Source organism: Chinchilla lanigera, unplaced genomic scaffold (assembly GCF_000276665.1).
Source record: "Chinchilla lanigera isolate Chin_1 unplaced genomic scaffold, ChiLan1.0 scaffold00034, whole genome shotgun sequence".
Taxonomy (NCBI): Eukaryota; Metazoa; Chordata; class Mammalia; order Rodentia; family Chinchillidae; genus Chinchilla; species Chinchilla lanigera.
The window spans coordinates 2,563,252-2,585,843 of record NW_004955435.1 but is presented as its reverse complement, the minus strand read 5'-3'; the positions used below and the strand labels follow the sequence as shown (position 1 = coordinate 2,585,843).

Genomic DNA, 22,592 nt, shown 5'->3' with positions numbered 1-22,592 from the left:
GAATAGAATATAAAAGGATAGATTACCTTGATAATTACTTAGTGATGTTTATGGCTAAAATCTTTTGAATGTATTTATAAATAGTTTATAGATTAGGGAATAGTTTTAAATTTAGGGTATGTGATATGTTTCTTACTGTGTCAAACTTGTATCACATGAGTAAAGTTTTCTCTGCAGTGTTCCAATTTAGTAAAGGGTTACTCTTAGTTTGTAAACTTCATTAGGGTGTGCACATGCTCAAAGGTTAGTTATTTCTAGGAGAGATAGAGAGGAAAGTATATATTAAGCAATGATAAAATCAATAATTTTTACTCTGGTTAACTGTAGTTTCTTGGGGTGGAAATGTAAGTAATATCTGTTACTTGTACCTCTTCTTTTAGACTTAATACAATGCTATAAAAAAAAGCAATAATAACATGATTGCCTTCTAACATTAGATTTCACTAAATATCTTCTTAAAATACTTAGTGTTGCATAACTAACAACAAAATGTAGGACTAGATGAATTGCTAAATGGTTTCCAGCAGAACATGTTAGTATATTTTAAAGCTATATGTTAGAAATTAGATCTTCAAAACATAAAAATGAGGTGCTGCAATTTTATGCCACTATCTTTGAAACTTATCAAAATTTCATGGTTAAGCTTATTGCTATTATTGGTATTTCTACTATTGCTTTTTTTTTTTCTGGTACCAGGAATCAAACTCATGACCTTGTGCTTGCCAGGCAGGTGCTGTGCCGCTGAGATGTATCACTGGCCTTTAGATTTATTTTTTCTAAGTTGCAACTTGCAGTTTTTACAAGTTATAATTATGAGGAATTTACATTTCAAAATGATAGACATTTATTGGTTTCAGTCTTCAAAACTTTTAGTTAAGTGCATTTCCAAATTATTAGTACTGGTATAAAGCAGTGTTACTGTATCATCATGGATCATTGTGAAAATCATGCCATGAGTTTAAGATTGAATCACTCATTTTTCTCTACAACATTATAATAACTGAACAAACAAACAAACAAGCAAAAGCAAATGCTAAACCAAGAAGGAAATTTAATACCTTTTGGGACAGAAATGTGTGGTAACATGGAACTCTCATCCGGGTGCTGAAGTCACTCCCTGTCAGTCTCACATGCTGCCGAGCAGCATGGCTGCTGTGGGGTAACAAATACCAGAAGCATCACGCTTAGTAGAGAACTGGACTCACTTCACAGATGCAAGAACTTCTCAGGTCTAAGACTTCACATATCAACTGCATAACAAAGCCGAGAAATCTGTAACCGTGTCACCAGCGGCAATGTAACTAGCTTCTGCAATGCCCTTAGTAGCATCTTGATGCTAGAGCTTCCATTAAAAAATTTGGGTGTAAAAATAGGAGAGCAAAGGGTGTACGGTTGGAGGAGGTCAGCACTTACCTGCTAGGGAATGCAAAGAAAAAATTGAAGCAAAAAGTAAGAAACGATAAGAGGAAAGCTAATATTATCAGTGATACTCAACATATACTGATAGAACATTAATTTTGTCTTTAAAAATAAATAAAATTATGGTTAGGCCTTTAAAGTAATAGACCCATGGCTGGGAGTGTGGCTCAGTTGGAGCGCTTGCCTTGCATGTGCAGTCCCCAGCACCGCAAAACCCACAGATAGGTATGAGGAGCTATATTCAGTACAACTTAATGAAATTTTGAAAAATATAACATTGACTGATACAAAAAATAATGGATTGGAAACATTTACTACAATGAAAATCTCATGGAAAAGTTAGTTTTTACTGGATATAAGCACATCTTTAGTTTAAACAAATAAATATATCTGAGAAATATAATCAAGACACCTTAGGGGAATGTAAAGAAATTAAAAGTGGCTAGTGCAGTGGCCACATGCCTATAGTTGGGAGATTGAGGGAGGAGGATCACAAGTTTAAGTCCAACCTTGGGCATTTGCCAAGACATTGCCTTAAAAATAGGGCGTTTCAGAAGCTTAGAAGACACAGATATGTGTGAAAATGCAGTTCCTGGAACAGTGAAAGAGCTTGGCAGAGGAGCAATCTTTAAGCAGTTATGGTAGAACACTTTCTAGAAGCAAGAAAAGGCATAAGTCTCACATGGTTGTTCTAATACTATGAAATATTTAGAATGAAAAAGATAGCAAAGTTTGCAGAGAAAGAAAACACATTACTTTAAAACCAAATGACAGTTGTTCTGACCCCAGATTTCTCATCAGCATCAATAGATGTCAAAGGCCAAGAGAAATATATTTTTAAAGGCATAAGATAAAGAACTTTACTTCTTCTTTGACAGTAAGGACATTAATAAAAGTATTTTCAGGGATTTTAAATCTAAGGTGGTTTGACATTCACCTTTTTAAAAGAATTACCAAGGGTTATTCTTTAGGATGAAGGAAAAGGGCCTGAAATGAAACAGAGAAATAGAAATAGTGACGAGCAAAGAAACCATCAGAAAGTGATACTAAATATCAGTTAATATTGATTATAAAGTAGTAATAACTCATTCTGAGATATTATGATGGAAATAAAAATTTATATAACCCTGACAAGGAAGGTGTTTGGCCGGAAACAGTAACAATAAAAAGAATAAATCGCTTTTAAAACATAGCATTAATTCATTTATATATACTTTCAAACCATAGTATTAATGAAATTAATAAAGTTTACTTGAATAAGATTGGCTAAACTTATTTAAGGAATCCATAACATGTCTTCAGCATAACTTATACTGAATGAGTGTACCCATTTCATGTGAAACATTTATTAAAACTGTCTGTGTAGTATGTGAGAAACTGACTGGTAAAAGTATATTGTGCTCAAATCAGTGGAAACAAACTTAATAGGAAAAATATGTTGGAAATAAAGAAATAGTAGCAAAATGAAACCTATAATGATGCATTTGGAAATGTACAAAATATGTTTGTAAGTAATTCATGGATCACTCCCAAATGTTAGTGATCTCAGAAACATTTAGACTTCAGTGGAAATTTCCAGGGACCAGTTGTGACAGCCTTTATTTTAATTTCCTTTTATTTTTTATTTTTTGGTGGTACTGGGCATTAAACTCAGGGAGAAGTGTGAGCTGTGTGCCGTGCTCTATCACTGAGCTACATCCCTACCCCATAGCAAGTTATTTCAGTGAAAACGGTGTTGTAACTTGTAATCAACAGAAAAGAAAAAAACATTGTGCATTCATATATAGTGCTTATCTCAGGCGCTAGAAAGAAAAAAACAATGGGGGTAATAATGCAAAAAGTATACAGAAATAATGAAATATACAATAGAAGCAAAAATAATGATGACCCGTACACAAAAAGCAGATTGCTTGTAAATATTTTAATACATTATTTTCTGGGATAAATAAAGCAGTACATTTCACTTTTGGCTACTTTCTAATTACTAACTTTTTATTATTTTATTAGCTTGCTTAAAGGTCAGATGGGTTGATGATAAACATTACTGCTATTTCTAGAGACTCAAATTCAAAGAGAGCGGTTACTGATGGCGGTAGCGTAGAGGCGGCTCGCTGCAGTCCGCTGGGGCAGCATCATTCTCTTCGGCTCCTGTGGCCCTCCTGTTCCCGCGAGGTGGTAACATCTGTCGCCTGGCTTTCCGCATGCCCAGTGCGCACGCCATCACTCAGTGCGCGCCTAAGTTAGCGACTAGCGCTGGGGAGAGCGCGGGTTCAGGGCACACAGCGAGGAACGCAGTCGGCGGGCAAGAAGACAAATACAACGCGTTACTGACAAAGGGGACTGTCCTAATTCGGTGCAGACTTGTCACTAGCAAGCCGAGTAGATAGCCTAGCAGAGGGGCTGTTGCACTGAGAAAGTGAACTTTAAACCAGGTTCTGAGGGGTGCTGAAGTCTAGCAACATCAGAAATGGGGCGTGTCCAAGGGATGAGTAACCTTGAAGGCGAGAGACTGCTGCTATTGATCGATTTTAATGTACACAGCTTGGATAAGTAAAATCGTTTGGAATCAGAATACAAATGTTTATGTTTACAAAGTGTACTTTGTCAATGTAAACTACTGAATTTAACATTAAGTATACTCATGAAAGTATGGACTATAGATTTACAAAACTTACGTTAGTGACTGACTATAAAATGATCAGAGTCCTTTATAAGGAGATGTTAATCACAGAAAGTTACCAACAGTGATTCCTTCAATTCTCATAATAAATTACTGTGGTAATTATTACTTTTTCACTTTTAAACCTGATATTCAAAGAGGTGAAGTACATTTAATGATAACATACATACTTTTGCTATGGATTAGTCTCAGGTATCAACTTTCTTCTAGGTAGGTTTTCTCTCCCATGTTTTTAAGAGGATCAGTTGTAAAAGTAAATAATATACCAGACAGATTGTTTTGTTGTAATTTTTCTATATTTAAGACATAAGAGTACTATTACTCAGAGTACTACTTAATAGAGCTTCTATGTTCTATTCATATCAGTGTCCAAAGCAGAGCAAGCCTATACAGTATTTACTGAACTGAAGTAGAATTGAATGAAATAGAGTGTTCTCATTTCAGATGTCACAGTACTTACCATACCAAAATAATATAAAAGTTATTAGTTCAAATCTTGAAAAATAAATTCATTATTAATATTTATAATTTAGTGTGTGCCACAGCATGAAGTTATCCTGATTTTTAACATATATGAGTTATAGTTCCACTTTTGGTGTCCTTGTAATTGTCGGAGAGAAAACTGTCAGGCAGCTCAAGTATATTTCTTTACCAAGCAAGAATGCAGAGAATAGCTAGGTGTGGTGGTGCTGCCTGTAATCCCAGCACTCGGGAGGCTGAGGCAGGAGGATCATTGTGAGTTCGAGGCCAGCCTGGGCTACAAAGTGAGCTCAAGGCTAGACTGAACTGCATAGGGAGACCCTGTCTCAAAGAAAAAAACAGAGAAAAAACCAACCAAAAAAAAAGCCCCATAAACAAACCAAGAATGCAAAGAATAGTATCTACCAATACTTAGTTGCTAATGCAGTTTAAGAAACCCAAACCAGCAGAATAAATATAATGTAGTATTTTACTAAGATATCTCTTCAGTCTACACTGATAAAGTAAATGCTTTCAGAAATTCACAAAAATTACTTTTGTTCTATAATAAAATCAAGTTAAATACTTGCCAAAATGTAAGTCTGTTAGGAGGTATATAAAATATAAATATCCTTTCAGAATTCATCTTTCAACTAGTGGAGAATGTTCGTGATTTTCAAAGAATATGTTCTTGTCAGTTGTCCTGTACCGCATCTCTGGTATTGTTGAGTTGATAAAAACACATTAAGGAAGCATTATACTTTTTAAGCATTCATATGTACTTTTATTGTGTACCATTTTAGAAAGTAAGAAAGATTAAGAGTTACCATCAAATTAGAATTGGTAAATATCTTTGCATTTAAAATGCAGGTGGTTTTTAAATTTATAGAGCACTCTGTAATGATTGGAATATTACACTTTGTGTCCAAAATATGGGTACTGTGGGGAGGATTGTGGGGAAAGCCCCGTGGTTTCTATTTTTAGAATCAGGATAATCTCTCCCATGTCTTGATATTGTGGAAACTTTAGAGAAAAATGCTCTGAAGTCAATTTGTAGTGATGAAAGATGTACACTGCCAGGATAAGGGAAAAGTCGTAAATCATAGGATGATTATACCAGGAGATATATTTTGATATGCTCCCCAGGAGGGATACTCAGATGTAAAAACAGTCTGTGCACTGTTTTCCTTTGTGCCGTCTCCTGATCTGTCCCAGTGTATCATGGCAATTCAGGAATTGTGAAATACGTCAAAACCATGTTGAATGCTTACTTTGTGGTAGAACCGTACTGTGCTCTGGGACTGGAGAGTGAGAATAACTCTCTGATTACTTCACAGCTTAATGGGAAAGTCAGCTTTTATTTTATGCTTTTTGAGTGAAAAATAATTATGTGCCTAGCAAAATGCCTAGCAGAAAATCCATACTCATTTTTAGTACTGCACACAATTGCACAACAATAGATTTAGTGATATTAACTCCTAACTAGCACTTTCATACTAGTGTGAGGACTTTGAAAAATTCTGTTCTATAATACAGTAATTGTTTTTACTGTATACAATTGTATGCCTTTTTGTTAAATCCTATATATGGGAAAAGTAAGATAATCTCTAAATGATCTGAGAGCTACAATATTTGTATGAAATGAACACTTAAATAGGATGCAGTTATGATGCAATAAGACAAGAAAAGGAATGGAAGGAAGGAAGCAAAATACACAGCAGTCTCTGTTCACATATGACATAGTTATTTATGTAGAAAATTCAGAAGACTCAAAAAAACCCTCTAGCAACTACTACTATATAGTGAAATTGCAGAATAGAAAGTTAGTATACAATATAATTATTTTCTTATATATTAACTAAAATTAGATTTTGAAATTAAAAATATTCTACCATTTACATTAGCACCCTCTAAAAGAAATATTTAGGTATAATTTTAACAAAACATAGATGATCTATATGGGAACAACTGCAAAGAAATTTTGATGTAAAGAAACAAATACGATACTTTCCTATATAAGAAAACTCAATTTTGTCAAAGTGCTAGTGCTTCCCAATTTGTAGACTTAATATAATGTTAACTAGCAAGTTATTTGATTGATATGGGCAGAATGGTTCTACAGCTTGTTTTGAGAGGCAAAGGACCCTTGTTTGCCAACACAGGACAAGTGGGGAAGAACGTAGTCTGAATGCTGACTCTACCAGACTTCAGTACATACTGTAAAGGTCCAGTGATGGAGTCACTGTGGCTTTGGTGAAAGAATTACCAAATAGTTCAATGCAACGGAATAAAAAGGCCAAAAATATGCGTACATAAATATAATCCACTTTTCTTTGACTAAATCTGCAAGGTAATATGATAAAGAAAGTGTAAACATTTTAGGAATTAGTGCTGGAACCGGTAGACATACACCTGCAGAAGTGAATGTAGACACAGACCTTAGACCTTTCAAAACTATTAACTCAAAATGAATTATCAGCCTAAATGTAAAATGCAAAGCTATATATTTCTTAGAATATAATAAAGGATAAAATTCTTATGACCTTGTTTTTGGCAGTGACTTTTTAGGTGCAACATCAAAAGCAGAATTTGTGGAAAAAAACATTGATATGCTGGACTTTATCAAAATTAAAAACTTGCTGGACATGATGGTGCACAAAAATCATCCCAGCACTCTGAATCAGGCAGGAGGATTGCTACAAGTTCGAGACCAGCCTGGGCTACATAGTGAGTTCAGGGCTTGCCTGGTGAGACCCTGTCTGAAAAAATATATATTAAAAACTTACTGCCTGCAAGACAATGAAGAAAATGAAAAGATGAACCACAGAAATGGGTTACAATGAGCATATATGAAAAAGGGCTGTTATCCACCCTGCACAACAAACCCTGAAGACCCAACAATGGAAAACTCAAGTGAAAACATGGGCTAAAGATGTTAATAGGCGTCTCACCAAAGATACACAAGTGGTTAATAAGAATATGGAGTGATGTCCCACACTGTATATCTCTAGGGAACTGCAAATTAAAGCAGTGATATATTACTATATTGTTAGAATGGCACCCATTCTGTTCAGGTGACTGTAATAAAATACCATAAACTGAGTAGCTTACAAATAAAAGAAATACATTTCTGACACTACTAGAGGCTTGGAATGTCAACATCAAGGTGTGGCAGATTTAGTCTTTGGTAAGAGTCCTTTTTCTTGAATCACAAAGAGATCTGTGTCCTTACATGTGGGAAGGACACGTTAGATCTCAGAGCCCTCTCATGAGAAAACTGTTTAAGAAGGCTGTCATTACCTAATCTCCTTCTCGGGCCCTCGCAATCTAATCTCCTTCCAGTGATCCCACTGCCTGACGTTGGGGTTTTGATTTTGACGTATGAATTGTGAGGAGACACCTTCAGATCTCAAGGTGCACAAATGCAGAGCACTGAACCCAGCACTTCCTCACCCCTGGATTACTGTTCTATTGTCTGATAGGAATACAGAGTTTACATCCCTTTGGGTGGTAATTTGACAGTTTGTTACAAAATTATGTAAGTAGTATTATATTGCTAATATTTTAACTTTAAGTTAGGTTAATTTTCATTTCATGTGTATAGTCACATGTGGCTAGGAATTCTCATTTTGGAAAGTATGAATTTAGATCACCTTTATCTCATGGAATTTAAACACTAGGAAAAACGAGAAACAACATTTACTATATCACCAGGAACTTTTCTAAAGTGAGTTTCATGTGTTACATCATTTAAGTCTCATAATAATATAGTTAGTAAAAAGTAGATGGAAGAGGACATCAGAAAACGAAAGATGTCCCCCTACTCCTGGATAGGCAGAAGCAATATTGTCAAAGTGGCCATACTCCCAAAATTGTTATATAGATTCAGTGTATTCCCAATCAGATTACCAACAGGATTGCTTACAGATCTAGAAAAAAAGCCTAAAATTCATATGGAACCAGAGAAAATAGTAAAATCAATTTTGGGAAATAAGAGCAAAGCAGGAGGCTTGGTATTACCTGACTTCAAGCTATACTACCAAGAGTAGTGATAAAAACGGCATGGTACTGGAACAAAACCAGGTACATGGGTCACTGAAACAGAATTAAGGATACATAAACTTCCCCAGACACATTAAGCGATTTGATCTTTGACAGAATGGCCAAAAGTGTATACTGGAAGAGAGACAGCCTGTTCAACAAGTGGTGCTCAGAAAACTTATAATCTGTCTGTAAAAGATCAGAACTGGACCCTTAAATCTCACCATATACTAAATTAAAATCAAAATGGATCAAAGTCCTAAACTTTAAAACAGAAACATCAAACCTACTGGAAGATAAAATAGGTAAAACCCTTGAAGAGATAGGTGTAAGAAAAGATTTTCATACAGAACCTTAATTGCACAAGAAATAACAGCAGGAATCAACATAAGGGGTTGTATCAGACTAAAAGTTTCCGTAGAGCAAAGGAATCGGTCTGGGCAAGAGAAATGAGCAGACACTTCACAAAGGAAAAAAATTCAAGTGGTCAACAAATACATGAAAAAATGCTCAACATCTCTGGCCATTAGAGAAATGCAAACTAAGACAGCACTAAGAGTCCATCTCACTCTGGAAAGAATGACAGTGATTAAGAAAGCAGCAGTACAAATGCTGGCATGGCTGTAGTGAAACAGAACCCCCTGCATTGCTGTGGGAATGTAAACTAACAACTGTGGAGATCAGTACTGAGATTTGTCAAAGAACTGAAATTAGAATTTCCATATAACTCAGCTATTCCCCTGCTAGCTGTCTTCCCCAAAGAGCTTAAATCATCCTACTTCAGTGATACATATGCACCAGTGTTCATAGCAGCACAGCTTGTAATAACTAAATCCTGGAAACTGCTTGCATACCCAGCAACAAATGAGTGGATAAATATGTGGTATCTACATACCAACTGAATACTATTTAGTATTAAGAAATGACAGATTTGAAATATTAGTAGGAAAATGGATGGGCCTGGAAAATAAATGTTGAGTGCAATAAACCAGACACACACACTTAAATTCCATATAGCCTCTCTCCTTTGGGTGAGGCAAAGACCAAAAAAAAGAATAATGGAGAATTGGTAAAAGGCAACAGAGATGGATCTCTTGCAATAGGGAGTTGGTCCCAGGGATAAAGTGGTATAACTTCAATGCCAGACCTTTTATAGTGGCCTTCATGCTAGCTAAAGGGGAAATGTAATGCAATAAAAATTATTAAAACAGAGTGAAATAAAGCAAAGGGGCATCAATCTGTAGACTAGCGCACTGAGCAGGACCCTGTACTGAGAGTGAATTACACTGTTCATCGCTTCTGGGTCCGAGTACACAAAGCAGAGGCCAACCATTTTCATCCCAGTGCACATGCGGGACACTTTCTGTGTTGAGTGTGCCTGCTTCCATTTCTTCAGAGCTTTAGTGCCTGCAAGTCTGTTGAGAACTAGCAGGAATTCCGTAAACACACACCTTAATCTGATAATTGCTCTTCATGGTTTTTAAAGGTTGTGTTAAAGATTGATTCAAAAATAGTAAAATAGCCTCAGGTGAAAATGCATACATATTGAATATTTTTGAATTATTGCTATAAGTACATCATTAGTTAGAATTCTTGCCAGATCCGCTTAGCATTTCAAAACTGAACTGTTTCTCACTTTGGAGTGAACATAACCAGGAAGAAATCTCCATGCTGATCTCTGTGATGGTTGTATTAGTTTACATTCCCGCCAGCGATGAAGGGTTCTTTTCTCACCACGGCCTTGCCAGCACTTGTCATTGTTTGATTTCGTAATGAGTGCTGCTCTTGTTGGAGTAAGATGGAATGTTAGCATGGTTTTAGTTTGTGTTTCTCTAATGGCCAGAGATGTTGAGCATTGTGATGATATATTTTTTGACAATGTATTATATTTCTTTCTCTGTGAAGTGTCTGTTCATTTCTCTTGCCCATTTCTTGACTAGATCTTTACTGTTAGGTGGTTTAACTTTTCTGAATTCTTTGTATATTCTAGATATTAGGTCTCTGAGTACTAGCTGGGAATTTTGTAAATTTTGTTCTGTGGATCACTTCTTAACTTTATACTTTAATGAACTTTTATACTGGAAAAATTTTTCTGACAGTAAACTGTCTTCCATTGTAAAAGATATCAACAATAATTATTTTCAAAAGTCTTGTATCTTTTTCTAAAGTTAAAATGAAATGTTAATTCATAAATTTTAAAGTTTAGCATGGGAATAGTAAAATTTCAATTATTATTTCACAAAGCTAAGAGTACTGAACTGAATGTAAAGAAATAAACTAAAATTAGATGTATCTCTACCTTATTTATTTTTAAATGTGTGTTTTAAAAATCTGTCTATGAAAAATATATAAACTCTTACTCTGGGAAATATTATAAATAGATCATAGCTACATTTTTATTAATGTTTCAATAGAGTATATTATCACTTTAGCATTGGAATATCATTCCCTGATCACTTAAGAAGAACTACAAGGGAACAGTATGTATTGATTCAAAGATAATATGAAAGAATATCCGTAATATTTAAATACCACAGGGAAGCAAAGGAAAATGTTTGCCATCTAAATCACAGTTGGGGATCGGATACACTTGTATTACCAGGTTATTTTAAACTTTGTATTGGCTAACATATGCATTCTCATATAAAAACAATGGAAATTGAAAAATGGATTAAAAATGGAATCTGCCTTAAATGTCTTACAGTCTAAGGGTGAAGCCTGATAGGTATTACTGGAAAGTTTTGATAAAGTGTTAATGAAAAGTGACAAAATGCTACAGGAATATTTTTGAGAGTCATTTAGCTCAGATTGAATAATTGGCATTTCTAGTACTTGTCGACAATATTTTAATTTTTACATGTGATCATTTCATTGTTTCTTATATATTTTGGGTGACAGGTTTGATTCAGAGTAGTTTGTATACCTGCAATGAGTGAGGTCAAAATAATGATCTGTGTCACATGCCTCACTCCAAGAAAAAAAATTCATTTGTATCTCTTGCTTTTTCCCTGAGTTTTACAAGAAGAGGAAACAACATTTTTAAAACCTACTTTGTACAAATAATACTGTGAGGTAACCCATGAAATATTCAATTTACCCATAATGTGAATTTATTCATAGAATACTTCCATAAATAGTCAAAGTTTGAAGACCAAGTAGCAATATTTACTTTCCCTCCCTCCCAGGCTTCCTCCCGGCCTCCCGCCCTTTCTCCCTCTCTTTGTTCTTTCATTCTGTGGCCATGCTGGGGATTGAACCTAGCACCTCTCACATGTTAGACAAGTATTTTACCTGAGGCCCTGATTTAATTATTCTACCTTTAGTACTGTTAATTTTTTATATGTTCAAAATTATAGTTAAGCTGCACATAGATTTACAATTGTAAAATCTTGTGAGTAGATTAACCTTTTATTACTATGAAAGATTCTTTAACATTAGCAATGCATCTTGGTTTAACATCTCATGTGTTTGATATTGGCATACAAATAATAGCATTCTTTTAGTATTAGTGTTTGCAGGGTGTAACTTTTCCCATGGTATAAATTTATGTCTTTCTGTGTCATTACATTTAAGGTGTGTATTTGTTAAAGCTTTTATTTTCTAATGCAAATTTTAGTCCATTTACATTTAATGAAATTATTCATGTTTATATTCTCCATGTTACTGTTTTGTTTACTTTCTCACCTTTCCATTGCTATCAGTTTTCTCTTATTTATTTCCTTTGAGTAAACAAAGTATATTATTATAAATTCCATTTTTATGTTATCTAGTTATATAGTGTTGTAGTAGTTACGGTAGAGACAAAAAAATCCTTAACTGATTACAGTCTAATAAATGTTAGCGTTATTAACACTTAAACTGACAATGCTGTTTTCTGGTACAATTTATCTATCTTAACTCTCATGCCTTGGGTTAGCATTTTAGTTTTGGTTTTCTTGGATTCTACATGACAGACCCTGTTATTTTCTACAGTCAATAAGAATTTGCATTTTCTCACATTCTGACTTCTGTTGTTCCTTTTGAGAGTCTAGCAGTTAGCCTTATTGTTGCTCATGGACATCACCGTGTCTTTATTCTTTGGTTTTGAGGTTTCGTATTTTTCTTACTTGCCTTTCAGCAGTCTTACTGTGATCTTAATAAGTGGTTTTCTTTATATTTTCCTTGTGTAAAGTTTTCCTGTGGCTGACATCTGATCCTGTAGAGCAGGTCCACACTATCGTCCGGTAGATTAGTAAGGCAGATACAGTGAAGACTAATCACCATCATTCTAATCTGCGGCTGTTAACTCAAGGCTGGATTATTTATCTCCCTCTGGCTTATCCCACTTTGAGAGAAGTTCTGCTATGTGGAGGGTGTTTGATAACTAAGAAAGTCTTCTTGAGCCACTCTGCAATCCAGGTTTTGTGTTGCCTTCACCATCAAAGGAAGAAAAGTCCTGTTGGCTTTAGAGAAGCATTGTTTAGACCCTAGACTTCGTGTCCTACTGAGAATTAAGTTCATTTCTCTGCACTTTCTTCTGCCCCACATTGTTGGAATTCTGTGTTCCCAAACATTGTCCCTTTTTCTAGAAGATTGTTAAGATTTCTCTTGCTGGTTCTTCTGAACTGCTGCTGCGCCTTTCGAGATTCCTGACCTTCCTCCTTCTGAGCAGTGGCAGGTAAAGTGACTTCAGACTCTCATTTCACTTCCTCCTTCTGTGCCTTTTGCTCTGAGGTTTTGGCACCTCCAAGTCTGATTTGCTCCAGTACATCTCTCATACTTTTATCAGATTTCTAAGTGTTATTATTTAAAAGCTATTCCATCATTGTCAGAAGTACGTATAGGGGCTGGGGATTTAGCTCAGGGGCAAAAGCGCCTGCCTGGCAAGCGCAAGGTCGTGAGTTCAGTTCCCGGTACCAGAGCAAAACCAAAAAAAAAAAAACAAAACAAACAAACAAACAAAAAAAACCAGAAGTACGTATAGAGAAATTCTTTACTCCGTCACTGCTGTGTGCCAGGTAGATACTCAATCCTGGTAGTACAGTGGTTAATCTCTTATACAGGACAGGCTGGCCTTAAGCTCACAACACTCCTAGTGCCGTGGTCTCCTGAGTGCTAGGATTAGAGGGTTGTGCCACCCTTTCGAGTGTAGGAGGTGTAACTCTTAGAAGGAATTTTAAAGGTTGAGATTTAGTCAGCCTTAAGACTTTGTCTACTAGACATAATACAAATTCCACATATGTCATATTAATATTGAAAAGGCACTGCTCATTGCTAATTAAAACACTAGTGGAACTGAAATATTAAAAATATGTTTCAGATTCTAACATTTAATTTAAAAATTTTAATTATGGAAATTTATTTTCCCATAGGTGTTTAAAAGAATGAACATCCCACAGATCAGAAATCCTTCTCTGCCTCCTCCAGAAAAAATGCCTGAAGCCTATTCTGCAAAAATTGCTCTTTTTGGTGCGGGGCCTGCCAGTATTAGTTGTGCTTCTTTCTTGGCTCGATTGGGCTACTCTGACATCACGATATTTGAGAAACAAGAATATGTTGGTGGCTTAAGGTAATGCCTACACTTACTTTATGTTTGTAGTGACAAAAATGATGATGTAAAACAATTATGAATATTGTTGTTTCAGAATCATAAACTTCAGATTCACAGATGGTATTTTAAATGATCTTTTCCCAAATGTTCAAATTGTGATTACGTTATTCACTTTAAATTTTGCACTTGGCTTTAAGCAATATTTATTTAAGAATTTATCTGTCTAGTTTTGTGAATTTAAGACAAAATTCAGCAAAACAGTTTTTGGTTATTAGGAACCAATCATATGAAGAAGTTGTTTCATCCCTGTGAATATTTTCTTTATAGATGTGTCAGAAAATCATGGATTTTGAGATGAAGACAGCCTAACTTCTTAGGATATGGGTCCTTTCGCTTCTTGTCTGCTCACATATTATCCCGCTCATATACTTTTAGTTCGCAATCTCTGTAGTCTGCATTTGATTACAATATTTGTCACAATCTACTGGAAATGTTTCCTTTAAATCTACATTTTATAATGTCTCCACGTTCGGTACTTTTTTAATATTTGATACTGATCAGTGTTACTACTGTAAATCAGTGTTCAGCCACATAGTCATTTTATTCCTATGTGAATTCACTATAGAAAGGGAACTGGTTGTTTTGTGTCAGTGATTTTCAGATGTTTATGCCAAGGATAATTATAATATGCTTTATTTAACACAAATGGAATTTGATATTGGACATTATTACATTTATGAACAAAAACATAATTTGTATAAGTAAGGAGTATATTGCTTAAAACATTTAATATAAAAAATTGAGAAAGACATTTAGTGGTAAGATAATATTTACCAATTTTAATTGTTTTGCCTAAGTGTATTATTTTATATTGAAAAACCATGGATTGCAAATTATAACCATTTGCAACTGTTTTACACCTAGCACTTAAACCTTTTGTAGATTCTAAAGTATTTGTTAAGCAAGTTTGTCATATATTATCTTCATAGAATATAAGTTTAGTCAAATTATGACTAAAGTTTGTGATGTTTCTCATGTTTACTAGCATTTGTAAATATGTGGCAATAAATATATAAATCACAGCATTGGTCAAGTGACACTATGTTGAACCCAAAATAATATAAAATAATGAGTTTGTTTCATTGATATAAATATTTTGGTGTATTTATTGATACATGTATATCAATACATAAGCTCTCCAGAATATCAAACTATTTGAATCACCATGCAAAAATGTGGCATATGAGAAAATATTTTAGAAAGGATATGAAGCATAAATAACTTGATTGTCACAAAATAATTATTTTCAGTGTTGAGGTTTCATCACTTTTGACTTAAAGGGACTACACATATTTTATGAATTATTTTTCCTAGGAAATAAAATACTTAAGATATTATTTACTAGGAAGGATTTAGAATATTTTAATGGCACATTATCACAGCTTTATTAGTTAGGAAATATGTAATCTATTAACAACAGATGTATGAGCATTGTAGGAGTTTTTCAGTTATACACATCACCGAATATGTGAGCTAATTTGAAAACTATGAGCTTAATTGTTGTGTACCTTGGTAGACTAGTAAAAGTCTTTTTCCTTCTTAATTGCATTTTCACAGGAAGCCTAACATGGAACCAGCCCTGTTTCTGAACTGTTAGTGTTAGCAATTTTAGTAGATGATTATGGTTATTAGGATCTATTTGTTTTTTGTTCACATGCAGGTTAGATGTTTTAAATTATATACATTGGCACAAAATTTACATTTTTATATATTTGTTAAACATTTATAGTGGGGTACATTGCACTGGCTTTATGAGAAGATATTTATTTTTGGTTGTTTTGAAATTTTCTTTTCTATTCTGTTATTTTAATGATAAAAGAACCAAAACATATGAACAAATATACAGACATAAGTAAAACAACAATAAAAGCAATACAGAATTTCAGACAAGGTGATAGGAAATTAACCATGTTTGTTGTTTTACATCTTGTTCTCTTCAAATTGGTTACTCAGATAAACACATAATATGCATGTAAGATGGATCAAACAATTAAAGTGAAATTTTATTTTCTTTCTTTTGCCTTTGAACTTTTGCAGTACCTAAAAACAGTATGGAATGTTAATCAATCTTGTTTGTCCTATCCACTGGTAGTGGCATTCTATGTCGCTGTTACAGGATTATAAATTTGGCATGAATTTAACCAGAACTATGGCAAAACAGTCCTCTGTTTTCTCAATTACGGATACCTCTCACTCTCGTATTTTCAAAGTGGCTAAAAAAGATTAAATTAGTATTGTATTTGAAATTAATTGCTTAAAGAGATGAAACCAACTTTTATCTGTCCTTCTTTGAATTTAGATTTTTTAATCCATGATCAATCAGCATCACAAGTAATGATCACGAGAGTCAGTGAAAATGTCCAGAATTTAATTTCCATTGTATTGAAAGCAATCAATGGATTATTTTTGTTTCTACGGCAAATTCATAAAATAATGAATAGTATTGCTTTCTCCAAACACGTCTTCTGTTTTAAACATGATGTTAAAAAGAGTGCAAGAATTTTAGAGGATGATTTCAAAGATAAGTGGTGTTGAGATTGCTAAGTATGCATGCACATAGTTCCTGATGATTTGTTTAAAATTTAGTATTTATGAATTATTACAATATGTTACATAGAACAATTGGTAACGTACTGTACCTGATATAATTATTTCAAACATTACTGTGTTTTCATTGTATCAGTTGTATTTAATATTGATTGTCAGTAAAGAGAAATACAGTCTAGGTCAAACAGTTATAGCTACTGGAAATATTTTGATAATACAGGATCGCAAATTCATAATGGAAATTTAAAACTGAAGCATAGCTCTGCCAAAGGATGAGAACTGCACTTTAAAAGAATGGAAAGGAGTTGTTTTAAGTAAATTCTATCACACCTAAGAATACAAAAATCATTTTTCCATGTTATCTGACATCCCAGCTATAAAAATATTTATGGCTGCTGCAAGAAAATTTATTTTCAAAACCTTAGATTGTTTTAAAAATACAGATAGAGGAAGAAAAAAGTTCCTATGGTTAGAACAAACTTGGGAAGTAACCATCACTATCAAATTCTGGCTTCCGTCTTCTTATCTCCTTCTTTTATTCAGTCTTGAGGGATACTCCCACTTACAGGCTTGTTTGCAAGTGCGATCCACATATAAATTATTTGAACTTATATATCTGCCCCGAGCTCTCTCTCTGTCCTGAGCAACAGATCGCGCATTCACACCCTGGGTGTCTCCTCCGCGTGAGCTCTGCGCTCTCAGCGCTCCTCCTGTTGGAGCCTGCCATCTCCGGGTGTGGCCATCACCAACAGCTTGGGGATGATCTGGGTTACTCTTGAATATCCTGGCTTTTGTATTTCATGAATACTTTTAAAGTGTCCGCTCACCTCTCCGTTTATGAGGTCATTTACCGCTCGTAACTACCACCGTGCTAGCCTCCAGGTAGGTCCTTGGCTTCTTTTCTTGATCTGTCTTTTTAAAAACATTGTTTCAGTTTCCAAATTTTATTATATTGCTTTTATCTTTGTTCCAAAAAGTTCTGCTTGACTTGATATTTACTTACCTCTTACCATTTCTTCTTTCCTGCCTTCCATTATTATTATTATTATTATTATTATTATTATTATATATTTTTTTTGGTTTTTCTCCGGTTCCGGGAACCAAACTCCTGACCTTGCGCTTGGCAGGCAGGCGCTTTGCCGCTGAGCTAAATCCCCAGCCCCATTATTATTTATCAAATACCTACTTTATGCTAGTAATTCTGGAACTAGAACTACAGAGATGAATAAAACTAAGTGGGTATTCAAATAGGGCTTATTTCCTAGTGATGAAAAGACTGATAACAAGGAAATAGTAAAACAAGGATAGACTATGTTAGATGATGATAAATAAAGGAGAATGTTTTCAGAAATGTGCGTTTTGATGAGAAATAAAGCAATATAGTGGTATAGGACTTTCTAGTAATTATAAATTTAAATATTTATTCAAATACCAAAGTATTTTCACTTGTAAAAGAAAACTACATGAGAGATCACAGTACCTGATCCTTGTGTATTCAAATAAAAGGTACATTGATGGCGTACCTGCATGACGGCAGGGAGGACAGCTTTACATCTCTGCATCACTTTTCTCCGAATCTTAGGCACTACTGCTTGGAAAAGGTCCACCCAAGAGGAAGAAAAGTAACTGAAAGTTATTTCCTCGAAACTCAGTTACCACTCTTGCCCTAGTGAAATCCAGGCACAGGGAAGACACTTGGGACTCCAAAGCAGGTATCCATTGACTAAAACTCTAGAAATGTCTTGAACCAAACAGAAATCTATAGCCCCAGCAAAATGAACTTGTGTTCCGGGCCACATCACCTTTGACCAAATGTAGAAGCTTTGGGCTCAGAAAGACCCATGGGAACATTGGGTAGGAACTTGATTTCTAGCTTGGTCTGAACCACCTTTGGCAGTCAAGGTATTTCATCCTTGTACAGTATCTTCCACAGAATCCCTGGGCTGTGGGAACCTTGAAAGTTTGCAATATCTAGAAACATCTCAGGCTAGGAACTGAAGGAGGAAAGCAGCTATCCGGAATTTCTGGACAAGCTTGTACTGAAGGACTTTCTGAGACAATGCTAGTTTGTAAACTTTGGAACAGGTACATATTTTTTCCTAATGTGTGTATATCAATGTATGATCATAAGGATCAAGAACATTCAGAGAAGTAGTATCAAGTAGAAAATACAGAGAAGTACTTCAGATTCAGCAGGGAAATTTAATAGAGAGGTTAAGGTAAAAAAAAAAATTCTAGAACAATGGTATATATGGTATGATGATAAATAAAGAAGGCATGGCCGTGGAGTGCGAGCGTTGGACCGGTCATCACAGGGGATTGTCTGCAGACCGCAGAGTGGAGAAACCACAGTTTAGTTTAGCATGTTAATTTGAGATATCTGTTAGACGCCTGAGTGGATATAAGGCTTGGGAAATTAAGTGCAAGCATAAAAATGTTGGGGTCATTCATACTGATGGCGTTAAAGGGATAAGACATGTTACCTGCCCGATTATCTTACTCCACAATAAACCATCCCTCTGAAGCACTCTGGCGCACATTTGGTAATTTCCGTTTGTCAACTTGAACTGTGTACATATATGTAGAGTATGTCTTACCTGTTTGCTGATACCATCTGTTTATAAGTATAAATATATCGTATTTGTAACAAGCCTTTCATCATCCCCTGCTTGCTTACTGGTGGCCAAACTTAACCAACATTTTGAGCATCCACTATTTGCTCTAAGAGATGCTGGAAAATGTGATGCTCCCACTATGGTCCGTTTAGCCCCTGAGGCAAGTAGCGTGCGGACTGTTGGTGACAATGATTTCACGGCAGTATGGACATCTAAGAACTGCTGGAGGCAACTTGGCATCCTGCTGTCTCTTGTACTCTCTTCACCGCTCAAAGTCATACTGCTACAAACCTGACTGCTCCTTCTTCATTTCTCAGGGTTCCCTGCTGGGTTGCTTATGCACTCCTTTCTTTCTGGCCAACAGAAAAGTTGTTTCTACTACTTATAACCCACCCTTTCTGAGCTTGTTCTTGAATCAGTCATTGGCCTGTACTAGCACCACTTATTTTTTTAAGTTGCATATACTTCTATTTAGATCCCATAAAAATCCCAGGGTAGGGTTTGGCCATAGGACAGTGTTCAGCCTCCAGATCTTTCTGGATGGATAGAAATCCTTGCTTTAATGTAGATAGTTTATTTGGTTAGAGTTCTTATTTTTGTCCCATTGTTTTTGCTTTCCTCTCTAGAGTTTTGAGAACCTGCATGAGAACATTTTAGGCTGTTTTAATCTCTCTCTCACGAGACCAAGACTGAGTTTCTGTTTGTGCCTGCATAGCATCCGCAGTAGCTAAGGACCTTAGTCTTAAGAGGCAGCACCTTTTCTGGGCCCAGAGCTTTCGGATGAACCAAGGCCCAGTGCAGTTGACATTTACAGGTCAGCTCGGGCTGTCCCTGTCTCTAGCCTCGACCCGAATTCATTCATTCATGTGATCTTGTATTTCTAGCTAAATGGGAATTCTTTTTATAAATAACTTTCATTTTATAGTCATTTATGAATTTTATAGTCATTTTGATACTATATTTTGTATTCTCAGAGCCTTGAATGTGGTGGCATGTTGATTGCTTGATATATGAAAATTAATTTAAAACTGTAGTTTTTATGAGCAAAGAATGAGAAGACTCCAATGTACACTTTAGAAAATTTTTCACTGGGTGATTCGGAAGGCTCATCTTCAATGACTTTTCATTTTACAGGTTAATTTAGGTTTCTCCTATGAGAGAAAATATGATAGTTAAGCTTGTGTGTCTTATTTATTTAAACTTACGGTCTCGATATGCATCCGTTTTCTTTAAAATGACCCAACAGTGGTAGTCAATTGTAAATATATACCACATTTTCTTTATTCATGTGTTGATGGAAAAATAGGTCATTTCTATGATTTAACTACTGTGACTTTTACTGCTATAAACATAAGTATACATGTACCACTGTAATATGTCTTTAACTCTATTGGGAAGATTCCAAGCAGAGGAATTATCTGGGTGAAATGGAATTTCTATTTTTACTTTTGTGAGAAATATCTATACTGATTTTTATAGTGCTTGTACTAGTTGCCATTACACCCCAGAACAAAATGGAGAAGGGGTTCCTTTTTCCTCCCCAGCCTCACCAGAATTTGTTATTCTTTGATTTCATGATGATAGCCATTCTTTGTAGAGTAAGGTGGAATTTCAATGTTGCTTTAATTTGCATTTCTCTAATGGTCAGAGATATTGAACCTTTCTTCATGTGTTTATTGGCCATTTCTAGTTCTTCTGTGAAGAATTTATTGATTTCAGTTGCCCATTTTTTGATTGTGTCTTTTATTTTGAGGTTCTAAGTTTCTTGAGTTATTTATATATACTGAATATTAGTGTTCTGTCTGAGGAATAGCTGGTAATTTTTTCCCATTTGGTAGTTTGTCTCTACTCTATTGGTTGTTTCTTTTGCTGGGCAGAAGGTTTTTAATTGGTTAGAATTCCATTTGTTGATTCTTGATGTTATTTCTTATGAAATTGGGGTTTTGTTCAGAAAGTCATTGCCTATGCTTTTGTCTTGAAGAGTTTTACCTATTTTATCTTCCAGTACATATTTGTTTTAATGTTTAGCATATGTACCTGTTAAACTTTATGTGTATTTTCCTCAAAGTTTACTGTATGTTTTTATTATTTTAGGAATTCATAGAAATACTAATTGACAAAATATAGAATTAAAATATTAAAATTTTGCCAGTTGTATATTGTTTACACTTATTTATTTAATTATTCTAAAGAGAAAAAACAGAAATAAAAATAGTTTCAAAACAGGCTAATAGGACAGTAACAATAATTAATATAATGCATACTGTTATCTTAATAGTAGTTACTCAGAGAATAAGATACAAGCATGAAGTGTCCAAACCATGTTAATAGAAACGTTTCTTTTCAAGGATGTTTACAATTTTTATAAGACTTTCTTTTTAATGCATGTAGTATTCTACAATGGCAATGAAAATATGGATATACTAATGCTCACATTATGTGATGTACAGATACCCATAGAAAAAAATACTTTTTCCTTTAATAGTGATCAATAAATATCTGGTAAATTTTTTAAGACTGGTGATTTTTCACTAATGTTTCTTTTTTCCCTCGTTCTTCTTCAGTACTTCTGAAATCCCTCAGTTCCGGCTGCCATATGATGTAGTGAATTTTGAGATTGAGCTTATGAAGGACCTTGGCATAAAGGTAAACAAAGTAAACAGCACCTACATAAGTGCTGCTCAGGAAGATAGAAATAACTGCTGCTCTGAAGATTAACAGCACGTAGCATGCGTTTTAGGAAAGAACAATTAGAAGCAGAGCCAGGCAGAAGCAGAAAGAAGCTTTCTGTGCTGAAGGCATTTGTCTGTCTACTGTCTGAACGCCAGCAGCCTGGAAAAGGGCAATCAATAGTTCTCATCCGCAAGCCTGCATGTGATTAATTGTCTGTAGGAAACAAATTCCTAAATTGCTTTAGGGGTTCAGTGAAGCTAATAGAAGGATTCGGTCTCTGTAATCACATTGCTTCATGCAAGTAGTATGTACCTGAAGTATTAGTATTTCACAATTTGGAACACAATTTCTTACAAATTTTCATTTTATTTCTTATATTCATGTCATTATTCTTCAAGCGATGACGCTTTCTCAACATAAGCAATAAACGAGTGGGATAGAAGGCAGTTACTTCGTACTTTTTATAATTTTGTGAACTATTGTGTTCTTTTAAAGGTGGGTGGAAAGTTGAATATTGCATTTAGAGACTATAGCCTTAGATAGCCTTATTCTATTCCATTAGTTAAAA

At 34.8% G+C, this 22,592-nt stretch overlaps 1 protein-coding gene across 1 annotated transcript in view; it reads left to right on the top strand.

The window, feature by feature from the left end:
* Dpyd (dihydropyrimidine dehydrogenase) overlaps window positions 1–22,592 on the top strand; it is a gene marked incomplete at its 5' end in the record, with an annotated part of 793,723 nt that overhangs the window by 215,064 nt on the left and 556,067 nt on the right. The window contains 2 exons of the mRNA XM_005389092.1: window positions 13,951–14,147; window positions 21,916–21,997. Coding sequence (XP_005389149.1) covers window positions 13,951–14,147; window positions 21,916–21,997 — 279 coding nt within the window. The remainder of the gene's footprint in view (window positions 1–13,950; window positions 14,148–21,915; window positions 21,998–22,592) is intronic.